The following is a 25,854-nucleotide window of genomic DNA, read 5'->3' as shown; positions in this document are numbered from 1 at the left end:
GGTATTTTCAGGGCTAATTTGTAGATTTAAATATCCATGCTGTCAGATGCACAGCAGTGCAGTGATGGTGTTTGTGTGGCGATGAGGGAAAACGCACATGATAATGAGGGATGATCAATGCACAGATCGGTTTATCCAGACGGGTCCAGTTACGCATGTACTTCTACAGTACATATTTATGTGTGTGTTACTGGAAGAAAAAAACTGGATAATACAAGTGAACAATACTTAATTAACAATGAATAAGAATAGAATATAAAATAATTAGGGAAGGGACTTTCATGCGTTAATTTAGATTAATTAATTACACAAAAATAATGTGTTTAATTTTTTTAATCGCACTTATTTTTGCACTGCGGAACGTTTCTCACTGGATGAGTTTCGGCGGGCCGATTATACTGCAGCATAGAATATTATTATTATTAATATTCTATGAAATTGTATTAGTATTTTATGTTAGCTATTACTATTTTTTTATTTTAACATTTTTAGCTTTAATTTTGTATTATATGAAAAGCAATATAATTTAATGAAGTTTTTTGCACACTTTTTTATTATTATTATTTGTTTATTACTATTGTATTAAAATAGTATCAGTATTTTATCTTAGCTTTTTTCTTTTTTTAATATTTTAATATTTTAACCTTTTAACTTTTTTATATAAAAAGCGAACAGTTTTTGCACTAATTGTATTATTAATATTAATTATTATTATGAAATTGTATTATTTTATCTTAGCTTTACATATTTACAGTATTTGTAAAAATATTTTAGCGTTTAAGCTTTATTTTTTTATATGTAAAGCTACAAATTAATATGTTTAATCTTTTATCTGCATATAATGTGTGTGTATATATATGTATATATTTCTATTTTATTTACATTTAAATATAGAAAATATAGGAATTGCTGGATCACTGGACTTGAAGTTTACAAATTTATTTTTTACTTTTAATCTGTAGTAATGTGTGTTTTTTTTAATGGTTTTATCCTGTTTTAATGTTTTTTTTTTTCCTTTGTTGTATTGGTTTTGATTAGTTTTAAATAGTTTACTGACTTTCTTTTGGTATATATTATTGTTTGTTGTCCAGCACTTTGGTCGGCTTTGTTTGCTTTGTTAAAACGAGCTCTAGAAATAAAACTGAACTTGAACTTGAACTTGAACTTTGAGACTACTGTGCGTTTGTTTAACACTTTTTTAGTTAGTATGGTTTAATAGCTTGGCCCTACCATTAAACAAAATGATCTGTAATTGGTCACTGAACAGTTTTTGACCAGACTAAGCTGTGTTATGTACCAGACAGTCAAGACTAGCCTCTATCATTCTAGTATATGTGCACCGCATGCCTAATTGTACGTCTGTACTTGCTGTATATTTGTGCTGAAGATGTGGGAGTGTGTTTGAAGTCTTGTTGAGAGTCTAAAAAGCAGTTTGAAAGTCTAAAAAGTATCAAAAATGGGTTGGGAGTGAGTCAAAGAACTGAAAAAGAAAGGGAAAAGACAGAAAGTTGTCACTGTTTTAAGACTAAAAGCAGGGGGAAGAGATTTTAGACGCAGGAGGAAAGAACCTAAGAGCTCCTTTAATCACAAGCTCCCTCAACCCACTTCAGTTTCCCAGCATGCCGAGCGTTAGCGTGATCACAGGATGGGAAACCACTGCGAAGCCTTCTTCTGACCACACACACACTCCCTCTGTACTAAAGTAGTACTCCAAAAAGCTGTGAGAACAAGACAAAGATAAGACGGAGAAAGAGACCCGACTGAAGGATGAATAATCCCTTCAGCTCCCTCTAGCTGGCCGTCAGCTCACTTTCTCTCTCTCACCCTGACCCAGCTTAGACATAATAACTTAATTCCCGTTAAACTCTCCTCTCCTCCCTCACACACACTTACAGGCGCAGACAAAGGCGGAATATTAGCTGTCGAAGATGTGAAGAAGGGCTTCCATTAGACTGGAAGATGGATGGATAAACATGACGGAGAGGTGTTAGATGAGGGTTAAACAGATGGACAAACAGAAAGATGGAGAGAGAGAGGGAGAGTGTGAAACAGATGGACAAAGAGGGTGAGAGGCAAACAGCTGAGAGGAGAAGATGAGGAAAACACAGATGGACATGTAGACTGCCATTGTGTGTGTGTGTGTGTGTGTAGGTGAGGGGGAAAATCCAGAGAACGGTTATGTCACAACACTAGCATACATCTACAGTGTGCAGATAAACAGATATTGCCCACTTAAGTAGCCTCAGTGTACAATACTGCTTTTTGTTAGTAGCCTGCAGTGATGGGAAAAAGCAGCAGTGCTGTTTTATGAATTAAGTTCAGTACTGTAGAATGAATTAAGTTGTATCATTTATTTATTTATTGGTTGGAAGCCAGCTTAAACCAGATAACACATTAAAAAAAAGAATATTATTTGTAAAATAATTGTATTTATTTATTTATTTATTTATTTATTTATTTATTTATGTTTGAAACCAGCCCAAACTAGATAACAGCTATAAGCTAGAAACCATATTTTAAATAAGTAAATAAATAAAATGCCATTTTAATCTGTATTTGTTCATGAATTGATCATTCAGATTTTTTTATTTTTATTTTTATTTTATTTTATTATTATTATTATTATTATTATTATTTTAAATCCAGCTCAAATCAGACAACCATAAATGGTCCAGCTAAAAACCATATCTAAAAAAAAAAAAAAAAGTTAATTAAATTTAATTTTTAATCATTGGAACAGTAATTCACCATTCAGTTATGATTTATTTTTATTTTTATTTTTTTATTTTTTTGGAAGCCCACTTGAACCAGATAACAATTATAAATGGTCTAGCTAGAAACCACATTAAAATGAAAAAAATAAATAAATGCAATTTTTACTCGGTATTTCTACAGTAATTGACCATTCAGTTTAATTTAATTTAATTTAATTTAATTTAATTTAATTTAATTTAATTTAATTTAATTTAATTTAATTTAATTTAATTTATTTTAATTTAATTTAATTTTTTGGAAGCCAGCTAGAATTATGTCCAGCTAGAAACCATATTTAAAAATAATCAAATAAATAAAATGCTAATTTTAATCAGTATTTGTACAGTAACCGACAATTCAGCTATTTATTTTATTTTATTCTTTTTTTGAAGCCAGCTTGAACCAGGTAACAACCATAAATTAAAAATTAATTATAAATTTAATTAATTATTTATTTTTATCACTATTTGTACAGTAAGTGACCATTCTGTTATGATTAATTTCATTATTTTATTTTATTTTATTTTATATTTGGTAACCAGATAACAACCATAAATGGTCCAGCTGGAAACCATGATTTAAAATAAATAAATAAACAGACCAAGTTTAATCACTATTTGTACTGTAATTGACCATTTAGTTATGATTTTTTGTAGTTATGAAGTTCGATTTTAACTCAGTTTTTTTTTTGTAATTAACCATTAATTTACAATTTAATAAAAATAATTTTCATATATGAAAATTATTTTTTAATATGTACTGACTTGCACATATTAAAAGATTTTTTTCTGAAAATTTTAGTTTATTTTTTTATTTGGAAGTCAGCTCAAACCAGATAACAACCATAAATGGTCCAGCTAGAAACCATATTTTAAAATAAAATAAAATAAAATAAAAATCTAACCTTTATTTATAATTAATTATTTAAACAGTAATTGATTTGATTTGTAGTAATGCCTATAAATTATCCAGCAAACAAAAATGGTATGAAGTTCAATTTTAACTCAATTATTATTGTAATTAACCATTCAGTAAACTTAAAATTTACAATAATAATGTTCATGATATGTTATTTTATTTGATGTTTATTCATTAAAATACTGCTGTTTTTAAAAATGTCTTTTGTATGTATCGTCCAATTCAACTGAGTGAATTGGTTTGTATGTACAGGTTACGCAAATGAACCTTATTCAATAAATGATTCAGTGATTCTTTTGTGTCCATGATGTGTCGGTGAAGTCCTTTTGCATTTTAGGTCTTTTAATAATCTTCTTTTAAGATATATAAATAAATAACTATACATTGTCTAATATCAGCCATGATTTTTAATGTCATTATGAATCATTATTTAATCAGTCTGCCAAGACTTAAAGCGATTTTATGGATTAAAAATGCAAAATAGCTGCATTTTTCATTATTTATTTGTAGTGATGACAGGCTGTGTTTCCATATTTAAATGAGTATGCAGTGAACACTGTGCAGCTTGAATTTAACCGTGTTGTTCATAGCCAAAGCATGTTTGGTTTTAAAGATTAATCTGGCACATTTATGTGCATGTTCCTCACAGTTCCCCTGTGACCTTATTGGTCGGCTGAGCTAATGAATTTTCTGCCCGGCCAATCATCAGCCCCCTATCTGTCCAAAAACACCTGGCGTTCCTCGTATCAGGCGTACTGGATATCTGGATACAGAGGTCTTTTTTAGCCCCTAGTGAAAGGTGCCCTTTCACAGTGATCCTGGATTAGTCTGCCTGCCCAGAGCTCAACCACAGCAATTATGACTTTGTCGGAAAGTATTAAAAGGGAAATTCCTTTTTATTAGTAATGGCTGCATAAATGAGGAAGCCGCTCGTTTATTACGGACAGTTTTTCCCGATATCATTTTTTTTTACACTCGGATATTAAATTTGTGTGGTTTGGCCTTAGAGGATCTCACTTACTGGAAACAACAAACACATCTCATTACCTCGTGGAGTAACCGGCTGGTCTCTTAAGTCATTATCTTCACGGGATGTTTTTAGAAAGGAATATTAGCCAAGTGAGAAAGTAGCATTAGATTTTGGTAACACCTTCTGTGCTGTCTGGGTATAAAATGCATTATAAATTTAAGGGTTATTGTTCTTCATATCTCAAAGTCTACTTTAGATCTACCTGCCATTTTTCAGGTATGCAGCAAATGTTTATGAATAAGAAATACATACGTGTATGTGGCTTAAGATATTTGTAATAATGTATGGGGAAGGTAGGATTTTTTAATGTTTTTGAAAGAAGTCTGTAATGCTCACCAAGCATTTCAAATAAGTTTTTGCATAAGCTTTTTAAATGCGTTTTATTTTGTTTTAAATTATTAAAAAATTCTTACTGACAAATCGGCAAAACCTAGGACAGTGGCAAATTTTGAAAAAGTACTACACTAAAAAATGACAGTGAATTTAACGGTAAAAAACTGTAAAAATGCTACGGTAAAAACTTGTGAAATGGTTAACGGTAAGTTCCCCTTCTATATACGGTGAAAAACTGTGTTGGACATTGCATTTAATTTTACGGTAGTATACCGTTTTTGGAAGTGAAAAAGAACGTAAAATTTACAGTAAATAACCGTAAATTGACATTCCCAGAATTCCCTGTATTTCATTTTTTTATTTGAAGTTTTTTTTTTTTTTTTTTTGTGGAAATAACTTAATTTTTTTCTTGGCAGTTGTGTACATTAAGGTTGTATGTTACATCTAATATTGTTAAATTAATGTTTTTTGCATTATTTCAGTTGTATGTGTGTTACCATGATGGTGTTTAGTGTTTGTGTGAATGACACTGTGCACCTTCTGTATATGGTATTATTTAAAACCTCCGTGCGATGGACTTTGGTTCATCATGTGATGTTGTCATCACCACCTGCTTTTGGTGGTTATCATTGTAATACAAAGGTACAAAACAGATTTCAGTGCTTCAAAAATTTGGTACATCACCATTATATGAGTTACGTTTTTTTGTATGAAATTACGGTATTTACCTGTAAATTTAAGTGAAAACCTTAAAATGTAAAATATTGCTACCGTATTTTTTATGGTAAAATTCTGGCAACCAGTTTTTTACCGTAAATTTTACGGATTTTTTTTTTACAGTGTACTAATTAGTATTTAGGGTGAAAGTAATTCATCTTTTAATGTTTTAATGTTTAATTTTTGTTGTAAATATGCCTGACAAGATTGTTACACTGAATAACATTTTGATAAATGCATGTAAATTAAGCAGAAAACATTATATATATATATTTTTTTAAACAACAATTTTTAATCAGTAAACAGTACTTGACTATTTTATTTTATTTTATTTTATTTTATTTTATGTTCCAGATAGAAACCATATTTTCAAATAAATTAATAAATTTAATAATTTTTTTTTAAACAACAATTTTTAATCAGTAAACAGTACTTGACTATTTTATTTTATTTTATTTTATTTTATGTTCCAGATAGAAACCATATTTTCAAATAAATTAATAAAATGCCATTTTTAATCAGTATTATTTAAGCCAGCTCAAAGCAAATGGTCTAGCTGAAAACCATATTTAAACAACATTTTTTCATTATTAAAATTTTAATCACTATTGGTACAGTAATTCACCATTCAGTTATGATTTATTTTATTTTATTTTATTTATTTTTGTGTTGTTTTTTTTTTGGAAGCCAGCTCGAACCAGGTAACAACCATAAATTATTAAGATAATTTAATAAATTAATAAAATGCCATTTTTAATCAGTATTATTGAAGCCAGCTCAAACCAAATGGTCTACAAAAGTGATTTTATGTCACTGTACTGTAAGTAAAGTGTCTACTTTTAAGGTTTCATTTAAGTTTTTGGAGAATAAAATGACAGAATTTGGTTGGAATAATGTTACATTGTCATTCAGTGTAACACAATATTTATGTAAACATTCAGACAACATGCTTATTCTGACTTGTACATGTTAAAATTTCTAAAAGAATAAGTGAGCATATTCAATTTTTTATTGAACAAAAATCTTACTGACAAATGGGCAAAACCTAGGATAGTGGCAAATTTAAAAATGTAAAATTACAACTAATTAGTATTTGGGGTAAAAGTTATTCATCTTTCAATATGTCATAAATTGATTTTGTAAATATGCCTGACAAGATTACACTGAATGACATTTTAGTGATCATCTTCTGTAAATTAGGGGAAAATGTATGATATTTATTTTTTGCTCAGAAAAACTAAAACAAAAATACAAGTAAATTTAAGCAGAAATCTTTTAAATATTTTTTGGGGGGGAAACGACAGCAATTTAAAGCAGTATTACACATTGTTTTATGCTTAAATCCTTTTTCATCTTTGAAAATAATAAATAAATACATACATAAATAAATAAATAAATATATATACTTACTGACCACACATTTTAATGGTATAAGTGGCGACAGTAATAAGCAGCAAACATTATATTTAATATCTTTATATTGAGAAAGACTTGATTATAATATTGAATTTAATATGAGTCTGAATTTTCAGTCACTCCTAATATCAAATGACAGCACACATAAAAAAATTCTAGATAATATGAATATTAATATTACTGAATCACTAGCATCTTTATATGATACCAATTTCTTTAAGCAGTCAGGAATAATGTATTTGAACATAATTTAAATCTTATTTAAAAATAATAATAATAATAATAATCAGTTAATTAATTAATACAATTATTTCTATTAATTAATATTCAATATGAATAATGTGAATATTTGTATTACTGAATAACTAGCATCTTTATATGGTACAAATTATTTAACCAATCAAGACAAATGTATGTTTAAACATAATTTAATAATTTAATTTAATTATTTATGAATTAATTATTATGATTGTTTAATTTAATTAATATTTAATATGAATATTAATATTTCGGAATTACTATATGTAATTACATTATATGTTACTAATTCTTTAAGCAGTCAGGAATAATATGTGTTTGAACATAATTAAAGTATTTAATTTAATTAATCAATTAATTTATGTAATTATTTAATTTACTTAATATTTGACATGAATAATATGAATATTAATATTACTGGATCACTAGCATCTTTATATGGTACTAATTCTTTAAGCAGTCAGGAATAATATGTGTTTGAACATAATTAAATTATTTAATCAAATGATTAATTAATTTATTATAAATATTTAATATGAATAATATGAATGTAAATATTATTATTACTGAATAATAATCACTACCATCATTATTATTATTATTAATTTAATAAATATTTAATAATAATAATATGAAATGTAATAATTAAAATATTTAATTTAATTAATCAATTCATTAATTAAATTATTTAATTCACTTAATATTTGATATAAATCATATGAATATTAATATTACTGAATCACTAGCATCTTTATATGGTACTAATTCTTTAACCAGTCCAGAAAAATGTATGTTTAAACATAATTAAATAATTTAATTTAATTATTATATTCAATTCATTATTATAATAATTTCATTTAGTTAATATTTAATATGAATAATATGAATATGAATATTATTATTACTGAATCACTAGCATCTTTTTATGGTACTAATTCTTTAAGCATTCAGGAATAATGTGTTTGAACGTCATTATATTATTTAATCAAATTATTAATTTATTAATTGTAATTATTTAATCTAATTAAAATTTAATATAAATAATACAAATATTAATATTAAATATTACTATTACTGAGTCACTAGCATCTTTATTATTATCATTAATTTAATATTTAATATAAATAATATGAAAAGTAATATTAAATATTATTACTGAATCACTAGCGTCTTTATATGCTACTAATTCTTTAAGCAGTCTGGAATAATATGTGTTTGAACATAATTAAATTATTAGTAATATTAATTATAATTTTACTTAATAAAATTAATTTATTTAACTTATACTGTATTTAATATCTATATTATGGAATCACTTGCATGTTTATATGGTACAAATTTTTTAATACAGTCTGGAACAATATGTGTTTTAACATAACAGATTTATTTGTGATAAAATATATTATTTGGCTGAAGTCTTCAACCAAATTATTATAATATACTACATTATATATTTTATAAGTATGGTAAAAAAAAAAAATTGTTGTCATGTCATATAGCATTATGAGTACCTTTTATACTCTACATACAGGTTTCATAGAATTTGATTATGACTTCAGAATTTTCTGACATATTTGGTGTTTTTTTCTATCATTTCTTCATTCCTCCAGCTTCATTCAAGTGTGGACAGGGGTGATGGACGCACCAAATACATATTAAAAGGTGAGGGAGCCGGTTCGGTGTTCGTCATCGACAGCAGAACTGGGAATATTCACGTCACCAAACCCCTAGACCGTGAGGAGAAAGACCAGTACCGCCTTATCGCCACGGCAACAGACCGACAGACCGGCCGAGCCCTGGAGCCTTCATCCCAGTTCATCATCCGTGTGCAAGACATCAACGACAACCCACCTGTGTTCCAGGGCGGCCCGTACAGCGCCACCGTGCCTGAGATGGCCAACATCGGTACTGTGCCTGGCTGCAAGCACGCAAATGCCCTCTGACTGCTGTCAGCTGTGTTTGGAAGAAAAGACGGAGGGTCATGTGCTCATTGAACCTTGACTTTGTCAGAAATATCTCTTATTTTGTCTCTCTCTCTCTCTCTCTCTCTCTCTCTTTCCCTAGGCACATCGGTTATTCAAGTGACAGCCACAGATGCTGATGATCCAACGTATGGGAATAGTGCCAAACTTGTGTATTCAGTGATTCAAGGCCAGCAGTACTTCACCGTGGATCCGCAGTCAGGTGTGTGTTCGGTTATATTCTCTATGATTAGAAATGAAATATTTCTCATTTTTAAGGGTAATGAAATGCGGTATTTAACACTGAGTCACTCAAGGTTAGTTTATAAAGGCCTGTTTTACTAACAGCATGGATCAAAGCAAACCTTCTTTTGACATTACAGGTGTGGTATATAATATTGACAGCTAGTGGTTGGAATAGGTACTGTGGTTCAAATTTAAAATATTGGAAAGAGTTGTTTCTCCTGCTCCTCCTCAGACTTAAAGCTCATGTGGGTTGCCAGATTGAGGACATGCAATAAGAAAAGCACAATTGACAAGGAAAGGCGACGAGCCTTTCACTGTCAATTGATGAGTTGATTTATCTGTTTTGATATGCCTCTGGTCATAGAGCTTTTTAGATGGTTGCCAAGGCTTTTTATGCCGGGTAGAATCTGTGATCTCTGACCCAGTTTGTTAGCTGGCTTCCATGGTTGCACTAGGGACCATTCACACAAAATACGTTTTTCCATTTTAATGTGTTGCTTTTCTTTCTTTTTTTTTTTTTTTTGGTTTATTTTATTTATTTTTAATATAAAATAAATATTTTACACAATATTTTGAATGAATTAAAAATTCAAATTAAAGCCTAAATAAGTTGTGTTACAAATACAATGTCAATTCCTGGGGGTGGGGCAAGTGTTGCAAGTCCCTTTTTAAAAGCAGTTCCTTGCGTTTTCAGATGCAAAGACGCCGTGATTTCCACCAACTGGCAACCGAAGTGTTGAAATACTGGCAGTGTTGCCAAGTTAGCGATTTTCCCATGGATTTTTTTTGTTTTTGCCTTTATTTTGATAGGACAGAGTAGAGGAGCCAGGAAGCGAAGTTAAAGAGAGAGAGGGGGCAGGATTAGGAAAGGTCTTCGAGCTGGGATTCGAACTTGGGACGGCAGTAACGTAATTGCGCTTTATGTTCGCACGCTGCTCACAAGCCTATCACCGCCAACTTTACCACTTTAACACTGTTGCCGAGGGTTGTTTTTCATGTCCGTGGGTTGAAGCGACCCCAATAATGTGATATTTAGCCCCAGGAATGTTAATTTTACTAGGGGAACCCTGTCAAAAAACATGTTTTTTGTGGTGTTTTTCCATGTTTCTTTGATAGGACAGTTGGAGATATGACAGGAAGTGAGTGGGAGACAGAGAGAGGGGGCGGTGGGATCGGGAAATGTCCACAAGGGGGGATTCCATCTCGTTACACCTGAGACCCAACTGCACCATATGTCGGCGCACTGCCCACAAGGCAATCGGCGCCAAAGTAAAATTTGTATTTTACCCCCCGAAATGTGATCGGGCTAGTTTTGAGTATTATTTGGGTAGGTCTTGTTGCGAAAATCTGGCAACCCTCACTATTGGGTAGGGGTGGGCAATATACCATTAGACATGATTAACCAGTAGAATTTTGTCAGGCGGTAAAGATTTTCGACTATCTCTAATCTCTATTGCGGTTACAGGCTCTTGTGATGTAGCGCTGCTATACGTGGTCACAAAAACGTATAGTTTCCAAGCATTTTTAAGCACTGCGGTTTAAAAACAAGTGATTTAAAGCCATTAAAACCTAATGAGCAGCAAACAAGAACTGATTTTGCTATATGCGCTTGCAGTCTGAGAAGTGCATTCACATAAAGACGGTGCTTATAGAGCGTGGGAGTATTGAGTAGTTTTTTGGCATTTTATACACTTTATTCTTCAACACAGAATCAATGTCAGTTCCTGGAGGTGGGTCAAGCTTTTGTTTACAGTAGCAAGTTGGCATTACAACTGTTTTATTTGACTATAACATTTTTTAAAGCCATTCCTGAGCACTGCATCTCGCATTTTAAGATGCAAAGACGCATTCTGTGTAAATTGCCCCATGCTGTATTTTCCACTAACTGGCAACCTGGAGTGTTGAAATACTATTGGCAATGTTGCCAAGTCTGTGGTTTTCCCAGAGAGTTGGACTACTTTAATACTTTTTTCTTGCCATTTTTGCCTCTATTTTGATAGGACAGTGTAGAGGAGACTGGAAGTGAAGTGCGAGAGAGAAGGGGCGGGAATGGGAAAGGTCCTCGAGCTGGGATTCCGACTCAGGACGCCTGTAGTACAACGTGATATTTAATGTGATATTTAGCCCCTGGAACATGAATTTTACCAGGGGAACCCAGCCAAAAAAATGTTTATTTTCCCCCTGGAATGTGACTGGGCTATTTTTGAGTAACAGTTGGATAGGTTTTGTTGTGAAAACCTGGCAACCCTGACTATTGGGTAGAGGTGTGCGACTGCGCAATACTGTATACAGTTAGAAATTATAAACTGGTAGAAATTTGTCAAGCGGTACAGATTTTTGACTATCATCTCAGTCATGGTTACACACTCACGTGATGTTGCTATACACGTTTTTATAGGAAGTTGGCATTACAACTGTTTTGTTTGACGGCAACATGGCGGAGGAGACATTCTGTACTGTGCTTTTTTTAAAAGCAATTTCTTAGTGCTGTCTCTCTTTTTTTTTTTTAGATGTAAAGACACATTCTGTGTGAATGGCCCCATATGCTGTGTTTTCCACCAAGTGGTAACCCAGGGTGTTGAAATACAACTGGCAGTGTTGCTAAGTCTGTGGTTTTCCTACCGAATTGGACTACTTTTTTCTCGCCTCTATTTTGATATAACAGTGTAGAGGAGACAGGAAGTGAAGTAGGAGAGAAAGAGGGGGCAGGATTTGGAAAGGAGCTGTGATTTGAGCCCGGGATGCCTATATCACAACAACGCTTTATTTTGGCGTGCTGCCCATGAGGCTATCGGCGCTGACTACTTCAACACTGTTGCCGTGGCTTGTTTTTTTAATGTCTGCAAGTTAAAGTATTCATTATGTAATTTACACAATGAAGAATATGCAGTGTTTTTATACATTTAATTCCTTTATTAATCTAATTTGATATGCTTTAATGACGTATGGTGGATGTTGGGGTCCAACATTGACAGATGTAGTGGTTGAGAATGAAAATCAGGTCGACGTCAATTTGACATTGACTTAGAGTTGGATTTTGGATACACAACCTAAAAGACAATAAAATATTATCAGCTGACATCGGTATTGGACATTGAATTAACATTGACATTAGACGTTAAGATGACATTGAATTTTGACCACCCGACATCACAACCAAAATTTTACCAAATATCAACATGTTGTGACGTTGTGTGCCTACTGGGAAGATTTTGATCATATCGCCCACCCCTGCTATTAGGTAGATTGGCAGTGGGTGGAATCACATAGACTAAAACAAAAAACACATTAATTCCCGAAACTGAATGCACATTTTGAAGTAGAATAACTGGCGTTCACATTGTTTAAAAAAGTATGTGAGCTTAGCCTGTTTCCTAAATATCTGCAAACATATTATAAAAAATTACATACAGCAACTTTACCAAAAGCTTTTTTATAAAAGAACATCAGCAATGCAAAAGACCCAGACAGAGTTATTTTTGTGGCTAACCTTATTACATGTGCATTTGTTGGAGTGTCCCTTTGAGACGCGAAATTTTTGTTTTTAAATGAGTCATTCAAGGTTATTTATTAAGGTTCGCAGTAGTCAGTGTACTGTTATTGGCGCCATTATTTAACACCTAAAAAAGCACATCTTACCCATTTTGCACCCGTGTTGTTAGTAGAATATATGCACCTGATTATCATCGGCTCAGCTTGTGTGTAACCCAGTGCATATTGGCATTACTCATGGTAGATTGCATTGGTCATCATGGAAATGCACTGGCTGCTTTTTTAGATCAACCACAGAACTTAGCACTCCCGTCGGTGCTTTTATTGGATTTGCCCTGTTCAGTAAATCTGGCCTAAAGTTTGCAATGTTTATTTGCACCAAAACAGGTCCAATATTTGCACAAACACGTCATGTGTTTTTGATACTCAAGATGGCAAGTGCTGAGATAAAGCCTTATATTATTTTTGAGCTCGAGGCAAAAGAAATTGAACAGTGCAACGCAACCACAACGATTGCAGCAGTCTATTTCAGCATCGTAATTGGTTTTGCTTGCTTCATTTTTGGTATATCAGTTTAAAAGTACTATTATTACTTGTCGTTTTACAAAAGACGCTGGGGATGTAGGCTACTGATATTGCGAAAGAAAATGCAATGTGTTTCATCTAATTCACAAAATAGCCTATTGTGAAATGTGAAGAACAAACAAAAACTTTATATTTCAGTTGCTCATGCACGTCATTTAAAAATAGACTTCAGCCATGTATTGCTAATGCTCAAAGTTTTCGGAAGTAGAGTTTCTTTACAACCACTGACAGAAAAACGTCTGAGTTTGATGATCGTACGTGACATCTTTATACAACAGCAGTACCGCTTTTGTGATTGATGGACAGACATGATTTGTTCAGAAGGCATCTTCTTAATTACATGCGATGATGACGCACAGTAAAGGACGTGTCAAGGGGAAGTCATGAAATCCTGATTCTTCTGATGTCAAATCATAAGGGTAGAAATTAATAATGTTTTAAACTGCAGAGTTAGTTTTGAGTTCTGAAACTTGCAGTATAGGAGTATAACCTTGTAATTATCAAGAACACTTGGTTCTCCATTCCATGACCCCCTTAAGTAAAGTTATTTCTTTAGTAAAAAGTGTTTTGGGCTATGGTCCAGCAACATCATTAGACACACGCACTCAGCTCGTAACGTATCTATCGTAGTGCAAGAATAAGGTTGAGTGATGTTTGAAAAAATAACTTGCTCGTGTTGCTGCAGAATCTGGCACGGTCATTGCAGCGGACAAGTGAATTTATCAGAGCCACAGGAAATAAAAGGACAGAAGCAAGTGGTGTAGTTCTGAAAAGTCATCATGATTTTTAAATGAAGCCTTGGTGAGACAAAAACATGAACATTTGCTAAAAACATTTTAAATTCTCAAATTATGTTATATATCATATCCCCACCGGTTCATAAGCACACTTTTGCTGTAAAACGATGGCATAGGCAAAATGTTTTTGATTGGTATGTGTTTTTTTTTTTTTCCTCAGCACATTCTGACTCATGCTTTCAAGACTAATATGTCGTTTTTGCAAATTCATCTATGTTCCCCAGCTAGATAAAATTATCTTAGTCGCAAATCAGCGGCATCAGCAACAACGGTGTAAAATACATCAGGGGTAGCCAAGGATTTAAGTTTGCAAAGCAAAATTGATGTACAACAGATGTACATTTTCACTGGCATGTAAGGACAAGTGACTGTTCCATCTACTGTAATATGTGTCTGACCCATCAGAAGCAGTCAGATTGGTATTCTGCTCCAGTTTCAGTGAGGACAGCAGTGTGATGGTGTAGGATGTTCAATGTGATTCCTTTTAATTCACTTCAGTTTTAGCTAATTACCTTACTGGCATGAAAGTTGCTCAATATTGCCAAAGCAAAGTGATGTTTGCTCTGAGTGATCTGTTGCTGTCTCTGTCTCTCTCGGCAGGCATCGTGCGCACAGCGGTCCCTGATATGGACAGAGAAGCTCAGGCGCAGTACCAGGTGGTGCTCCAGGCAAGAGACATGGGCGGCCATCAAGGGGGTCTGACGGGGACCACCACTATCACTGTGCACCTCAGTGACGTCAATGACAACCCGCCTCGCTTCACTCAAAGTGAGTCACATATCCAGCCCTGCTCCAGAACGCATCAAAAACCTAGACTAATCTAGTCTGTCTACTCTCTAGTCCACTCTGTTTTTGTAATCTGCTGTACTTTATTACGCTACTTTTTTTATTCGAATCTGTTGTAGTCTAGTCTACTGAGTTTTGTTGCATTCTGGTTATATCATTTGGTCTGGACTAGTCTAGTCTAGTCTAGTCCAGGTTACTCTATCATATTCTATTCAGTTCTAATCTAATCTTCTTTACTTTATTACTCTATTTAATTTTATTGCAATTAGTTCTAGTCTACTGAGCTTTGTTTTTATTCTAGTTGTCTAATCTGGGCTGGTATAGTCTAGTCCAGTTTAATGTAGTCTGCTATGTTCTAGTCTAGTTTATCTGTGATCTACTATTTTTTCTATTCTTTTCTATTGTTATCTATTCTATTCTGTAAACATTCTATGAAATTCTTTACTATGAAGGATCATATCTAATCTAGTCTAAACCACTGCTCTACTTTATTCTATTCTATTCTATTCTATTCTATTCTATTCTATTCTATTCTATTCTATTCAATCAAGGATCATATCTACTCTAGTCTATTCTATTCAGTTGTAATCTAATATTCTTTACTTTAGTACTCTATTTAATTTTATTGCAATTAGTTCTAGTCTACTGAGCTTTGTTTTTATTCTAGTTGTCTAATCTGGGCTGGTATAGTCTAGTCCAGTTTAATGTAGTCTGCTATGTTCTAGTCTAGTTTATCTGTAATCTACATTTTTTTCTATTCTGTTCTGTTCTGTTCTATAGATTGCTATTCTATTTTATTGTACTCTATTCTATTCTATTCTGTAAACATTCTATAAAATGCTTTACTATGAAGGATCATATCTAATCTAGTCTACTCCACTGCTCTGCTCTATTCTATTCTATTCTATTCTATTCTATTCTATTCTATTCTATTCTATTCTATTCTATTCTATTCTATTCAATGAAGGATCATTTCTACTCTAGTCTACTCGTATATTCTATTCTATTCTATTCTATTTAGTTGCAATCTAATCTTCTTTACGTTATTACTCTATTTTTTTGCGATCTGTTCTAGTGTACTGAGCTTTGTTTTATTCTAGTTGTCTAATCTGGGCTGGTTTAGTCTAGTCCAGTTTAATGTAGTCTGCTATGTTCTAGTCTAGTTTATCTGTAATCTACTATTTTTTTATTTTGTTCTATTCTGTAAACATTTTATGAAATACTTTACTATGAAGGATCATGTCTAGTCTACTCTACTGCTCTGTTCTATTCTATTCTATTCTATTCTATTCTATTGTGAAGGATATCTACTCTAGTCTACTACTTTATTCTATTCTATTCTATTCTATTCTATTCAGTTGTAATCTAATCTTCTTTACTTTATTACTTTATTACGCTACCTAATTTTATTGCAGTCTGTTCTAGTGTACTGAGCTTTGTTTTATTCTAGTTGTCTAATCTGGGCTGGTTTAGTCTAGTCCAGTTTAATATAGTCTGCTATGTTCTAATCTAATTTATCTATAATCTACTATTTTTTCTATTCTACAGTATTCTATTCTGTTCTATTGTATTCTATAGTTTGCTATTCTATTCTATTCTATTCTATTCTATTCAGTTGTAATCTAATCTTCTTTACTTTATTACTGTATTTAATTTTATTGCAATCTGTTCTAGTCTACTGAGCTTTGTTTTATAGTTGTCTAATCTGGGCTGGTTTAGTCTAGTCCAGTTTAATGTAGTCTTCTATATTCTATTCTAGTTTATCTGTAATCTACTATTTTGTTTCTATTCTATTCCATTCTATTCTATTCTATTCTATTCTATTCTATTCTATTCTATTGTGTGTTACTTTATTTAATTTTATTGTAATATGTTCTAGTACCCTCTACTGAGCTATTCTATTATATCATATTTAATATCTAGTGTACTCCACACCACTGCACTAGTCTATTGTATTCCATAAAATTATATTCTATGAAGGATCAAATCTACTCTATTCTATTCTATTCTATTCTATTCTATTCTATTCTATTCTATTCTATTCTATTCTATTCTATTCTATTCTATTCTATTCTATTCTGTTCTGTTTTGTTGTAATCTTATCTGCTGTACTTTAGTACTTAATTTGATCTAGTTTACTGAGAGTTTTTTATTCTTGCTGTCTAATCTGGTCTGGTCTAGTCTAGCCCAGTCAAGTGTACTCTGTTATGTACTAATCTAGTCTATGGAAATATATTCCACTTTACTATTGTATTGTATTCTATTATATATTTGTATTCTATCTTGTTGTAGTCTAATCAACTGTACCTCAACATTTTTTTTTTTCTTTTTCAAATTTAGTCTGGTAAAGTGTTCAATTCTAGTCCTCTAATCTGTTTTTTTTTTTTAGTACGCTGCACTTTTTTGTTATCTAGTCTTGTCATATCTGTTTTAGTTAAGTAAAAGTATAGGTTATTATCATTAATTGACATAAATCTTAAAAAAAAATTATGAAGTTAGAAAAGTGAAAGGTCTTGTCAACTAACTAAAATAAAAATAAAATATTAAAATAGCTAAAAACTAAATATGATAATTGGAAATAGAAATATTTAAAAAGAAATTACATAAAATGACTGAGACTAAAATGAAAGTGAAAACTAAAAATGTGAAAACTTATTCAAAACATTAATAATAGTTAAAATTGTATGTAAATAATAGAAATAACACTTTTCCAGTGTACTCTATTATGATCTGGTCTAGTCTATCGTATTCTGATCTTGTGTAGAGTTCTCTGTTCTGTTCCAGTCTTGGTCTAGTCTTTCTCATTTATTTTCCATGAGCTCTCTTTCAGAGCATATAAACTTTGAATTCAATAGCTATTTTGTTGTGAAGATCAAAGAGTCGCAGTGTGGGCTCTTTATATCCCCGTCAGCATACACGCTGTCCATTAGTTGCTCTAATGACACGCAGTGCACTGTTTGCTAACATCACAAGTGCTGTTTCCACGTCCACATTCAGACTAACCAGTAGGAAAAGAAGAGATGTAGGCGTTCAGGTTTGTGTGTGACATGATGTAACCTTTTGAAATGGATTCATGCTTTATTTCTCTTCTACTTTAAATCACTCTGTCCTATTTTCCTGACTGCACTTCTGTCCACTTGTTAGCCGCAGTGAGCTTATTACACGCATGCTATTCATGCAGCGCATGCCATCTTATTGCAGTAATTGATTGGCAGCTCAAAGACGTGAGTGGTGGTTTGAAGACTGTAGACGTGATGTCACAGATGACACATGACTGATTTGCGTCTGCTGTATTCTATTCTGACTGATTGGGATGCGATCTTATATGTTGTACACTAGAGAGTCATGACGTACACAATTACTTAGTTGCATAAATTCAGTCGGCAGTCTGAACTGTTCGAAATAGATTGTTTCCCTAGAAATGTGTAATAACGTTAGCTGAATATTATGGCGTATCATATTTGTTGTGCTTCAATTATAGATTCACTTGTGTTCATCGACTCTCTGAATCAATCTCTCTAATCACAAGCGCTCAAACCACCTGTTTTGTTTCTGTTAGCAAGAATGGTTTAAAAATGGTGCTGTTTTATTTAGTATTTGCTCTGAAAAAGCTGTATTAGACAAAATAATTAGGGGCCAAGCACTGAAAGTGCGTAGGCACCTATTGAATTCGTTGGTGTTCCTATTATTCTTCTTCTTCTTACGTTTCTTCCACTCTAGAGTCTATGGCAGCCCATAGAATCGCTTGCGGGAAAGTTGTAATATTTGGCACACTGATAGAGGACAGTGTCAACATTAACCATAGCGAATTTGGAGTCTCTAACTCCACCAGTTTCACTCATGTTTATGCCAATAACTTTTGAACCATAAAGCCCCGTTCACACTAGACGCGACTTCTGTCGCTGCATGTCGCCAGAGGCTAGCGATGAGGTCGCTAGTGGGCGTTCTCATTACTGGTTGCTTAGTAACGTCATTTAACAGATGTTTTTATCCAAAGCAACTTTAGAAACAAAGACAAGCAGGTTACAATTCATTTTAATGCAGTTGACATTATTTTTGTATGTGGGCATGGACATGTCATATAAAACAGGACAATCACTGCTGGAGCTGAAAGGAGAATGATCACGAGCACTATCGTCTTCTTTCCTATTGGCTGTCGCTCCCGAAAGTCGCTCTTCATTTGCATAAAGTTTAGAGATTCTGAACTTTGTCGCGTCGCTGGACACGCCCACATCCGGTCGCCAACGGTCGCTGACGGCCGCTGTCGCTCTTGTCGCCGGAAATCGCCGGCTCTCCATTGAAATGAATGGGATCGCGTCGCTTAGTCGCTGCATGTCGCGTGTAGTGTGAATGGGGCTTTAGGCACAAAATCTAAATCTTCTGAATCCTTGGGTCATGCCGAGTCAAATGAAGTCAAAAATTAAAAAATCGTAAGTTAGAAACTAAACCTTGCGGTTTTTCGAATTTTGGACTTCATTCGACTTTCTATTTTTAAAAGTTTGTAAAACCTACTTCTTCGAACTCTTGAATAATGCGCGAACAAATTCTATGAAAAGCGAACAAAAATGGATGTGAGGCTATACCTCCGCAACGGTTTGGCGTATTTAGAAACCACCATAGGAAATAATTTTTTCTCTATAATATAACTCCAGATATTTTCATCAAATTTGACACACTTTATGCATGGGCACACTCTAAGGACACATAAAAAATTGGTGGAATTTTGCCTCTTGGTGGAGCTATAATGAAACAAAACATGAAATTGCCATTGACTTCAATAGAAGATTATGATAGAAAATGCTACATTTTACGAATGCATTGGTGTACCATTACAATATTACAACAACCATATACAAAAGTTATAATGAAATTTCTATAGCTTTCTGTGCTAATGCCATGCTCACCTCCTCATTTCCCCTTTGGTGTGCTTGGCCCATAATTGCTGCTTGCATCTACAGGTGCTGGTCATATAATTAGAATATCTTCAAAAAGTTGATTTATTTATTTATTTATTTATTTCACTAATTCCATTATATATGATATATTTCAAGTGTTTATTTCTTTTAATTTTGATGATTAGAACTGACAACTAATGAAAACCCCAATTCAGTATCTCAGAAAATTTGAATATTGTGAAAAGGTTCAGTATTGAAGACACCTGGTGCCACACTCTAATCAGCTAATTAACTCAAAACACCTGCAAAGGCCTTTAAATGGTCTCTCAGTCTAGTTCTGTAGGCTACACAATCATGGGGAAGACTGCTGATTTGACAGTTGTCCAAAAGACGACCATTGACACCTTGCACAAGGAGAGCAAGACACAAAAGGTCATTGCAAAAGAGGCTGGCTGTTCCAAGCACATTAATAGAGAGGCGAAGGGAAGGAAAAGATGTGGTAGAAAAAAGTGTACAAGCAATAGGGATAACCGCACCCTGGAGAGAATTGTGAAACAAAACCCATTCAAAAATGTGGGGGAGATTCACAAAGAATGGACTGCAGCTGAAGTAAGTGCTTCAAGAACCACTACGCACAGACGTATGCAAGACATGGGTTTCAGCTGTCGCATTCCTTGTGTCAAGCCACTCTTGAACAACAGACAAGCGTCAGAAGCGTTTCGCCTGAGCTAAAGACAAAAAGGAGTGGGCTGCTGCTGAGTGGTCCAAAGTTATGTTCTCTGTTGAAAGTAAATTTTGCATTTCCTTTGGAAATCAGGGTCCCAGAGTCTGGAGGAAGAGAGGAGAGGCACAGAATCCACGTTGCTTGAGGTCCAGTGGAAAGTTTTCACAGACAGTGATGGTTTGGGGTACCATGCCATCTGCTGGTGTTGGTCCACTGTGTTTTCTGAGGTCCAAGGTCAACGAAGCTGTATACCAGGACGTTTTAGAGCACTTCATGCTTCCTGCTGCTGACCAACTTTATGGAGATGCAGATTTCATTTTCCAACAGGACTTGGCAACTGCACACAGTGCCAAAGCTACCAGTACCTGGTTTAAGGACCATGGTATCCCTGTTCTTAATTGGCCAGCAAACTCGCCTGACCTTAACCCCATAGAAAATCTATGGGGTATTGTGAAGAGGAAGATGCGATATGCCAGACCCAACAAAGCAGAAGAGCTGAAGGCCACTATCAGAGCAACCTGGGCTCTCATAACACCTGAGCAGAGCCACAGACTGATCGACTCCATGCCACACCGCATTGCTGCAGTAATTCAGGCAAAAGGAGCCCCAACTAAGTATTGAGTGCTGTACATGCTCATACTTTTCATGTTCATACTTTTCAGATGGCCAAGATTTCTAAAAATCCTTTCTTTGTATTGGTCTTAAGTAATATTCTAATTTTCTGAGATACTGAATTCAAAAATTAAAATCAAAATTAAAAGAAATAAACACTTAAAATATATCAGTCTGTGTGGAATGAATGTATATATTATACAAGTTTCACTTCTTGAATGGAATTAGTGAAATAAATCAACTTTTTGAAGATATTCTAATTATATGACCAGCACCTGTATATTTTCACCTGTTTTGGTCTAGTCTAGTACGGTCTAGTCATCTTAACTTTATTCTACTGTTGTGTAGTCTAATTTGGTCTAGTCTACTCTGGACTATTCTGTTTTAGTACACTGCACTGTTTTTAGTCACTGTTTCTACTAACCTTTGTTTGATTCTAGTCATCTAATCTGGTCTAGTTTAGTCCAGTCAAGTGCAGTTTTGTTGTAGGTAATCAAAACAAATATATTTTAGTACCATCAAATCGATTAATTGCGATTAATCGCATCCAAAATAAAAGTTTGTGTTTAAATAATATATGTGTGTGTACTGTGTATATATATTTTTACACAGTACACACACATATATTATGTAAACACATGTAAACTTTTATTTTGGATACGATTAATCACAATTAATCGATTTGACGGCACTTATATTCATTAGTCAATAACCACTTATCGTTGTGTTTGAGTCCCTCAGAAAAGCTGGATCTTAGCATCATTAAGACAATGTGGGGAAGAACTCAAATGTGAAGAGCATGCTGGGAAACCAAACAGAGAGGTTTTGATGCTTGAGGAGGCAACATAAAAAATTGTATGTGAAAATATGTGATCTTTTGAACAGGATAATTAATTGGTAGATTAATCGGATTAATTCATGAACCATTTTGAGATTTGTTCAATCATATTTTTCACTGTGATTGCTGATTCATATTTCAAACTCCTTATTAGCCCCATAGGTTTGTGATTACAGCAAGCAGCAGCTTGACAGTGAAAACAAACTGTTTAAAACCAAATTAAGTGATGAATTCGCCTCATCTCACTAGCTGATTGAAATCCTGAATCCGCAGCACTGCATCCAATTATATGCAAGAGCACCATCCTGTGATGGGTTACAATGAATTTGTTGTCTTGAATATGAAGATATTAGCATCTGAAGATGAAATGGTAATGCATTTATGTTATCATGTTTACAATATGGGAAGTAAAACGGCTCTTTCATTGACTAACCAGCACTTATGGCTGCTTTGATTAATGGGGTGATGAAAAAAATAAGGCTGGTCTAAAATTAGTTGTGGTTGTTGATTTCTGTACATTTTAAAACCATTAAATTACTTTTGCTGGGCAGTTTAATTCACTGACCTCTTTTCAGCCGCCAGCTTATAAAAAACTTTATAAAGTTTGTAATAATGTTTTAGTGTAGCAAGCATCAAGTAAAAATCATAAAAACTCCATTAACACCCAATCCTGCTCTACCCATATCAAATATTAAAATATTTAAAACAGGGCATGACCCACTTGGTCGTGCTTAAAAATGAGCCTAAAAGCAGTTTCAAATGGCTAATTAAAAACTGGATAATGGAAAAAAGAGCCAGAGCATTAAATCGAAATATTTTCCCCCCTTTTTTCTTCCTTTTAATTAAAAGAAGCAGTATGGGTCACTCCAAGGTTTTTTTTTTTCCTGTTCAGTTCTTGGGGTTCCCTTAACACTTAGAATATAATAGGACACATTCCTAATTTGCTTCTGAATTTGTATTCTGATCCTCTACACTACAGCAAGGTCAGTCAGTTAGCTATAATAGGCATTACTGACAGAAAAAATGCTTGCAGTTCAGTCATACCGAATGATTTAATTATTTGATTTTTCTTTTCTTTTTTTACTGTTCATTAAAAGATTCATAAGAGTCATTTGTTTGGAGGTTCTTACACTAATGGTCACCCTCTTTGTTTTTACTTCAGTAAAAATAATCGTCTCATTAGATTCATTCGTTTGGGTATCAGACCACCATGTTCACACTGCCACTGTGTTTGATTCACCACAAAGAACCGATTTATGTGATAAATTCGTTCAGGAATCAAAATATCATGATCATGATATAGCCTATATGTAAAGTATGTATTTGATTCACAAAAAAAAAAAAAAAAAAAAAAATCGGCTTATGAGACATTTGTTTCCGAATTGGACTACACTGACCGTGCTGTATGTTTTTGATTCACTGTAAACTACCATGGTTGTGGTGCTGCTGTATTTGATTCACAGTAAAATGGTGTCAGAAATGGTGTCTTGCAGAATCCCTGCCAGACTACCACCTGTTATTTGACACATTTGGCTGACATACACTGAAATTCAAAAGTTTGGGGTCAATAGAAGAAGAAATCCACACTTTTATTCAGCTAGAATGCATTAAATTGATCAAAAGTGACAGTAAAGACATTTATAATGATTTCTATTTCGAATAAATGCTGTTCCTTTGAGGATTATTCATCAAATAATCCTGTAAAAAAATGATCACAGTGATGTTTTCACAGAAATATTAAACAGGAACTGTTTCCAGTACTGATAATAATAATAATTAATGTTTCTTAAGCATCAAAAGATTCATAAAAGTCATTTGGTTGGAGGTTCATACACCAATGGTCTCAAACACCCTCTGTGTTTTTACTGTGTCTCATAAGATTTGTTCATTTAGATATCACACTACCATGTTCACGCTGCCGCTGTGTTTGATTCACCACAAAGAACCGAGTCATGTGACAAATTCATTCGGGAATTGGAATACCATGATCATGTACATGTAGCCTACATGTACAGTATGCATTTGATTCACAAAAAAGAATCAGCTCATGAGATATTTGTGTGCGGATCGGACTACACTGACAGCGCTGTATGTTTTTGATTCACTATGAACTACCATGGCCGCAGTTCTGCTGTGTTTGATTCACTACAAAGAGTCATGTGATAAATTCATTCAGGAATCAGAATACCATGTTCGTGTGATAGCCAACATGTACAATATACATTTGATTCACAAAAAAAAAATCAGCTCATGAGACATTTGTTTGCGAATCAGACTACACTGACCGTGCTGTATGTTTTTGATTCACTATGAACTACCATGGTCGCTGTGCTGCTGTGTTTGATTCACTACAAAGAACCGAGTCATGTAATAAATTCATTCGGGAATCGGAATACCATGATCATGCTAGAGCCTACATGTACAGTATGTATTTGATTCACAAAAAAGAATCAGCTCATGAGACACGTGTGTGCTAATTGGACTACACTGACCGTGCTGTATGTTTTTGATTCACTATGAACTACCATGGTCGTGGCGCTGTTGTGTTTGATTCACTACAAAGAACCGAGTCATGTAATAAATTCATTTAGTAGTCGGTTTAAAGGGTTTGCATTTAAATCCCGATTTGGTCAGTTACCCGAATGCGCAGCCATATTGGCAATACTTAAATGTAAACAACAGCATGGATTGCACAGTTAATTTACTACTAAATACATTGTTATGTTAATTTACGATGTCTAAACCATGGAAAAAACATGTGGAAGCTGCTAAATTATATAGAGTAAGACTTAGTAAGCAGAAAAGGAAGCAATATTTTGACTAACTAAAGTTAATAGGTGGTAAAGATACTACGAGCAGTATTAATTAAGATATTAGCCTAATATTTCAGCTAACTGACTGGAAATAATAAGAACAAACACGAATGTTGTCACGATTCTTGCCCTGGAAATCCTGGTTCAGTTTGGCCAACCACAAACACCTTTTGTTCTTCAGAGTTTTTTGCACTCTTCTCCTTGATTTGGAGAACTTTTGGCAGTCTATAGTACTCCAAAAGTTTTTCCCGGTCTGACCGATTAGTACAGCCCAAAACATTTTTTTTTTCCGCAGTAATAATCAGCAAAATATCCAAGTTTCGTTTGGTTCAGTGGTATTGTTTACATTCAGTGCCGCCAATATGGCCGATTGATGACGCTTCATGAAAACACTCTATACAGTTGTGCTATAGCCTACATGTACAGTATGTATTTGATTCACAAAAAAGAATCAGCTCATGAGACACTTGTGTGCTAATTGGACTACACTGACCGTGCTGTATGTTTTTGATTCACTATGAACTACCATGGTCGTGGCGCTGCTGTGTTTGATTCACTACAAAGAACCGAGTCATGTAATAAATTCATTTAGTAATCGGTTTAAAGGGTTTGCATTTAAATCCCGATTTGGTCAGTTACCCGGATGCGCAGCCATATTGGCGATCCTCGAATGTAAACA

The 25,854-nt window shown here is 33.5% G+C and overlaps 1 protein-coding gene across 1 annotated transcript in view; it reads left to right on the top strand.

Moving 5' to 3' along the window:
* The window catches only part of cdh24a (cadherin 24, type 2a), a 97,925-nt gene that overhangs the window by 38,660 nt on the left and 33,411 nt on the right, over nt 1-25,854 (top strand). Inside the window, exons 3-5 of the mRNA XM_073822735.1 lie at nt 9,037-9,331; nt 9,491-9,610; nt 15,108-15,275. Of these exons, the coding sequence (XP_073678836.1) occupies nt 9,037-9,331; nt 9,491-9,610; nt 15,108-15,275 (583 nt within the window). The remainder of the gene's footprint in view (nt 1-9,036; nt 9,332-9,490; nt 9,611-15,107; nt 15,276-25,854) is intronic.

Source organism: Garra rufa, chromosome 18 (assembly GCF_049309525.1).
Source record: "Garra rufa chromosome 18, GarRuf1.0, whole genome shotgun sequence".
In the NCBI taxonomy this organism is placed as follows: domain Eukaryota; kingdom Metazoa; phylum Chordata; class Actinopteri; order Cypriniformes; family Cyprinidae; genus Garra; species Garra rufa.
Note: the sequence above shows the minus strand (reverse complement) of the source record. Positions and strands in the feature narration are given on the sequence as shown.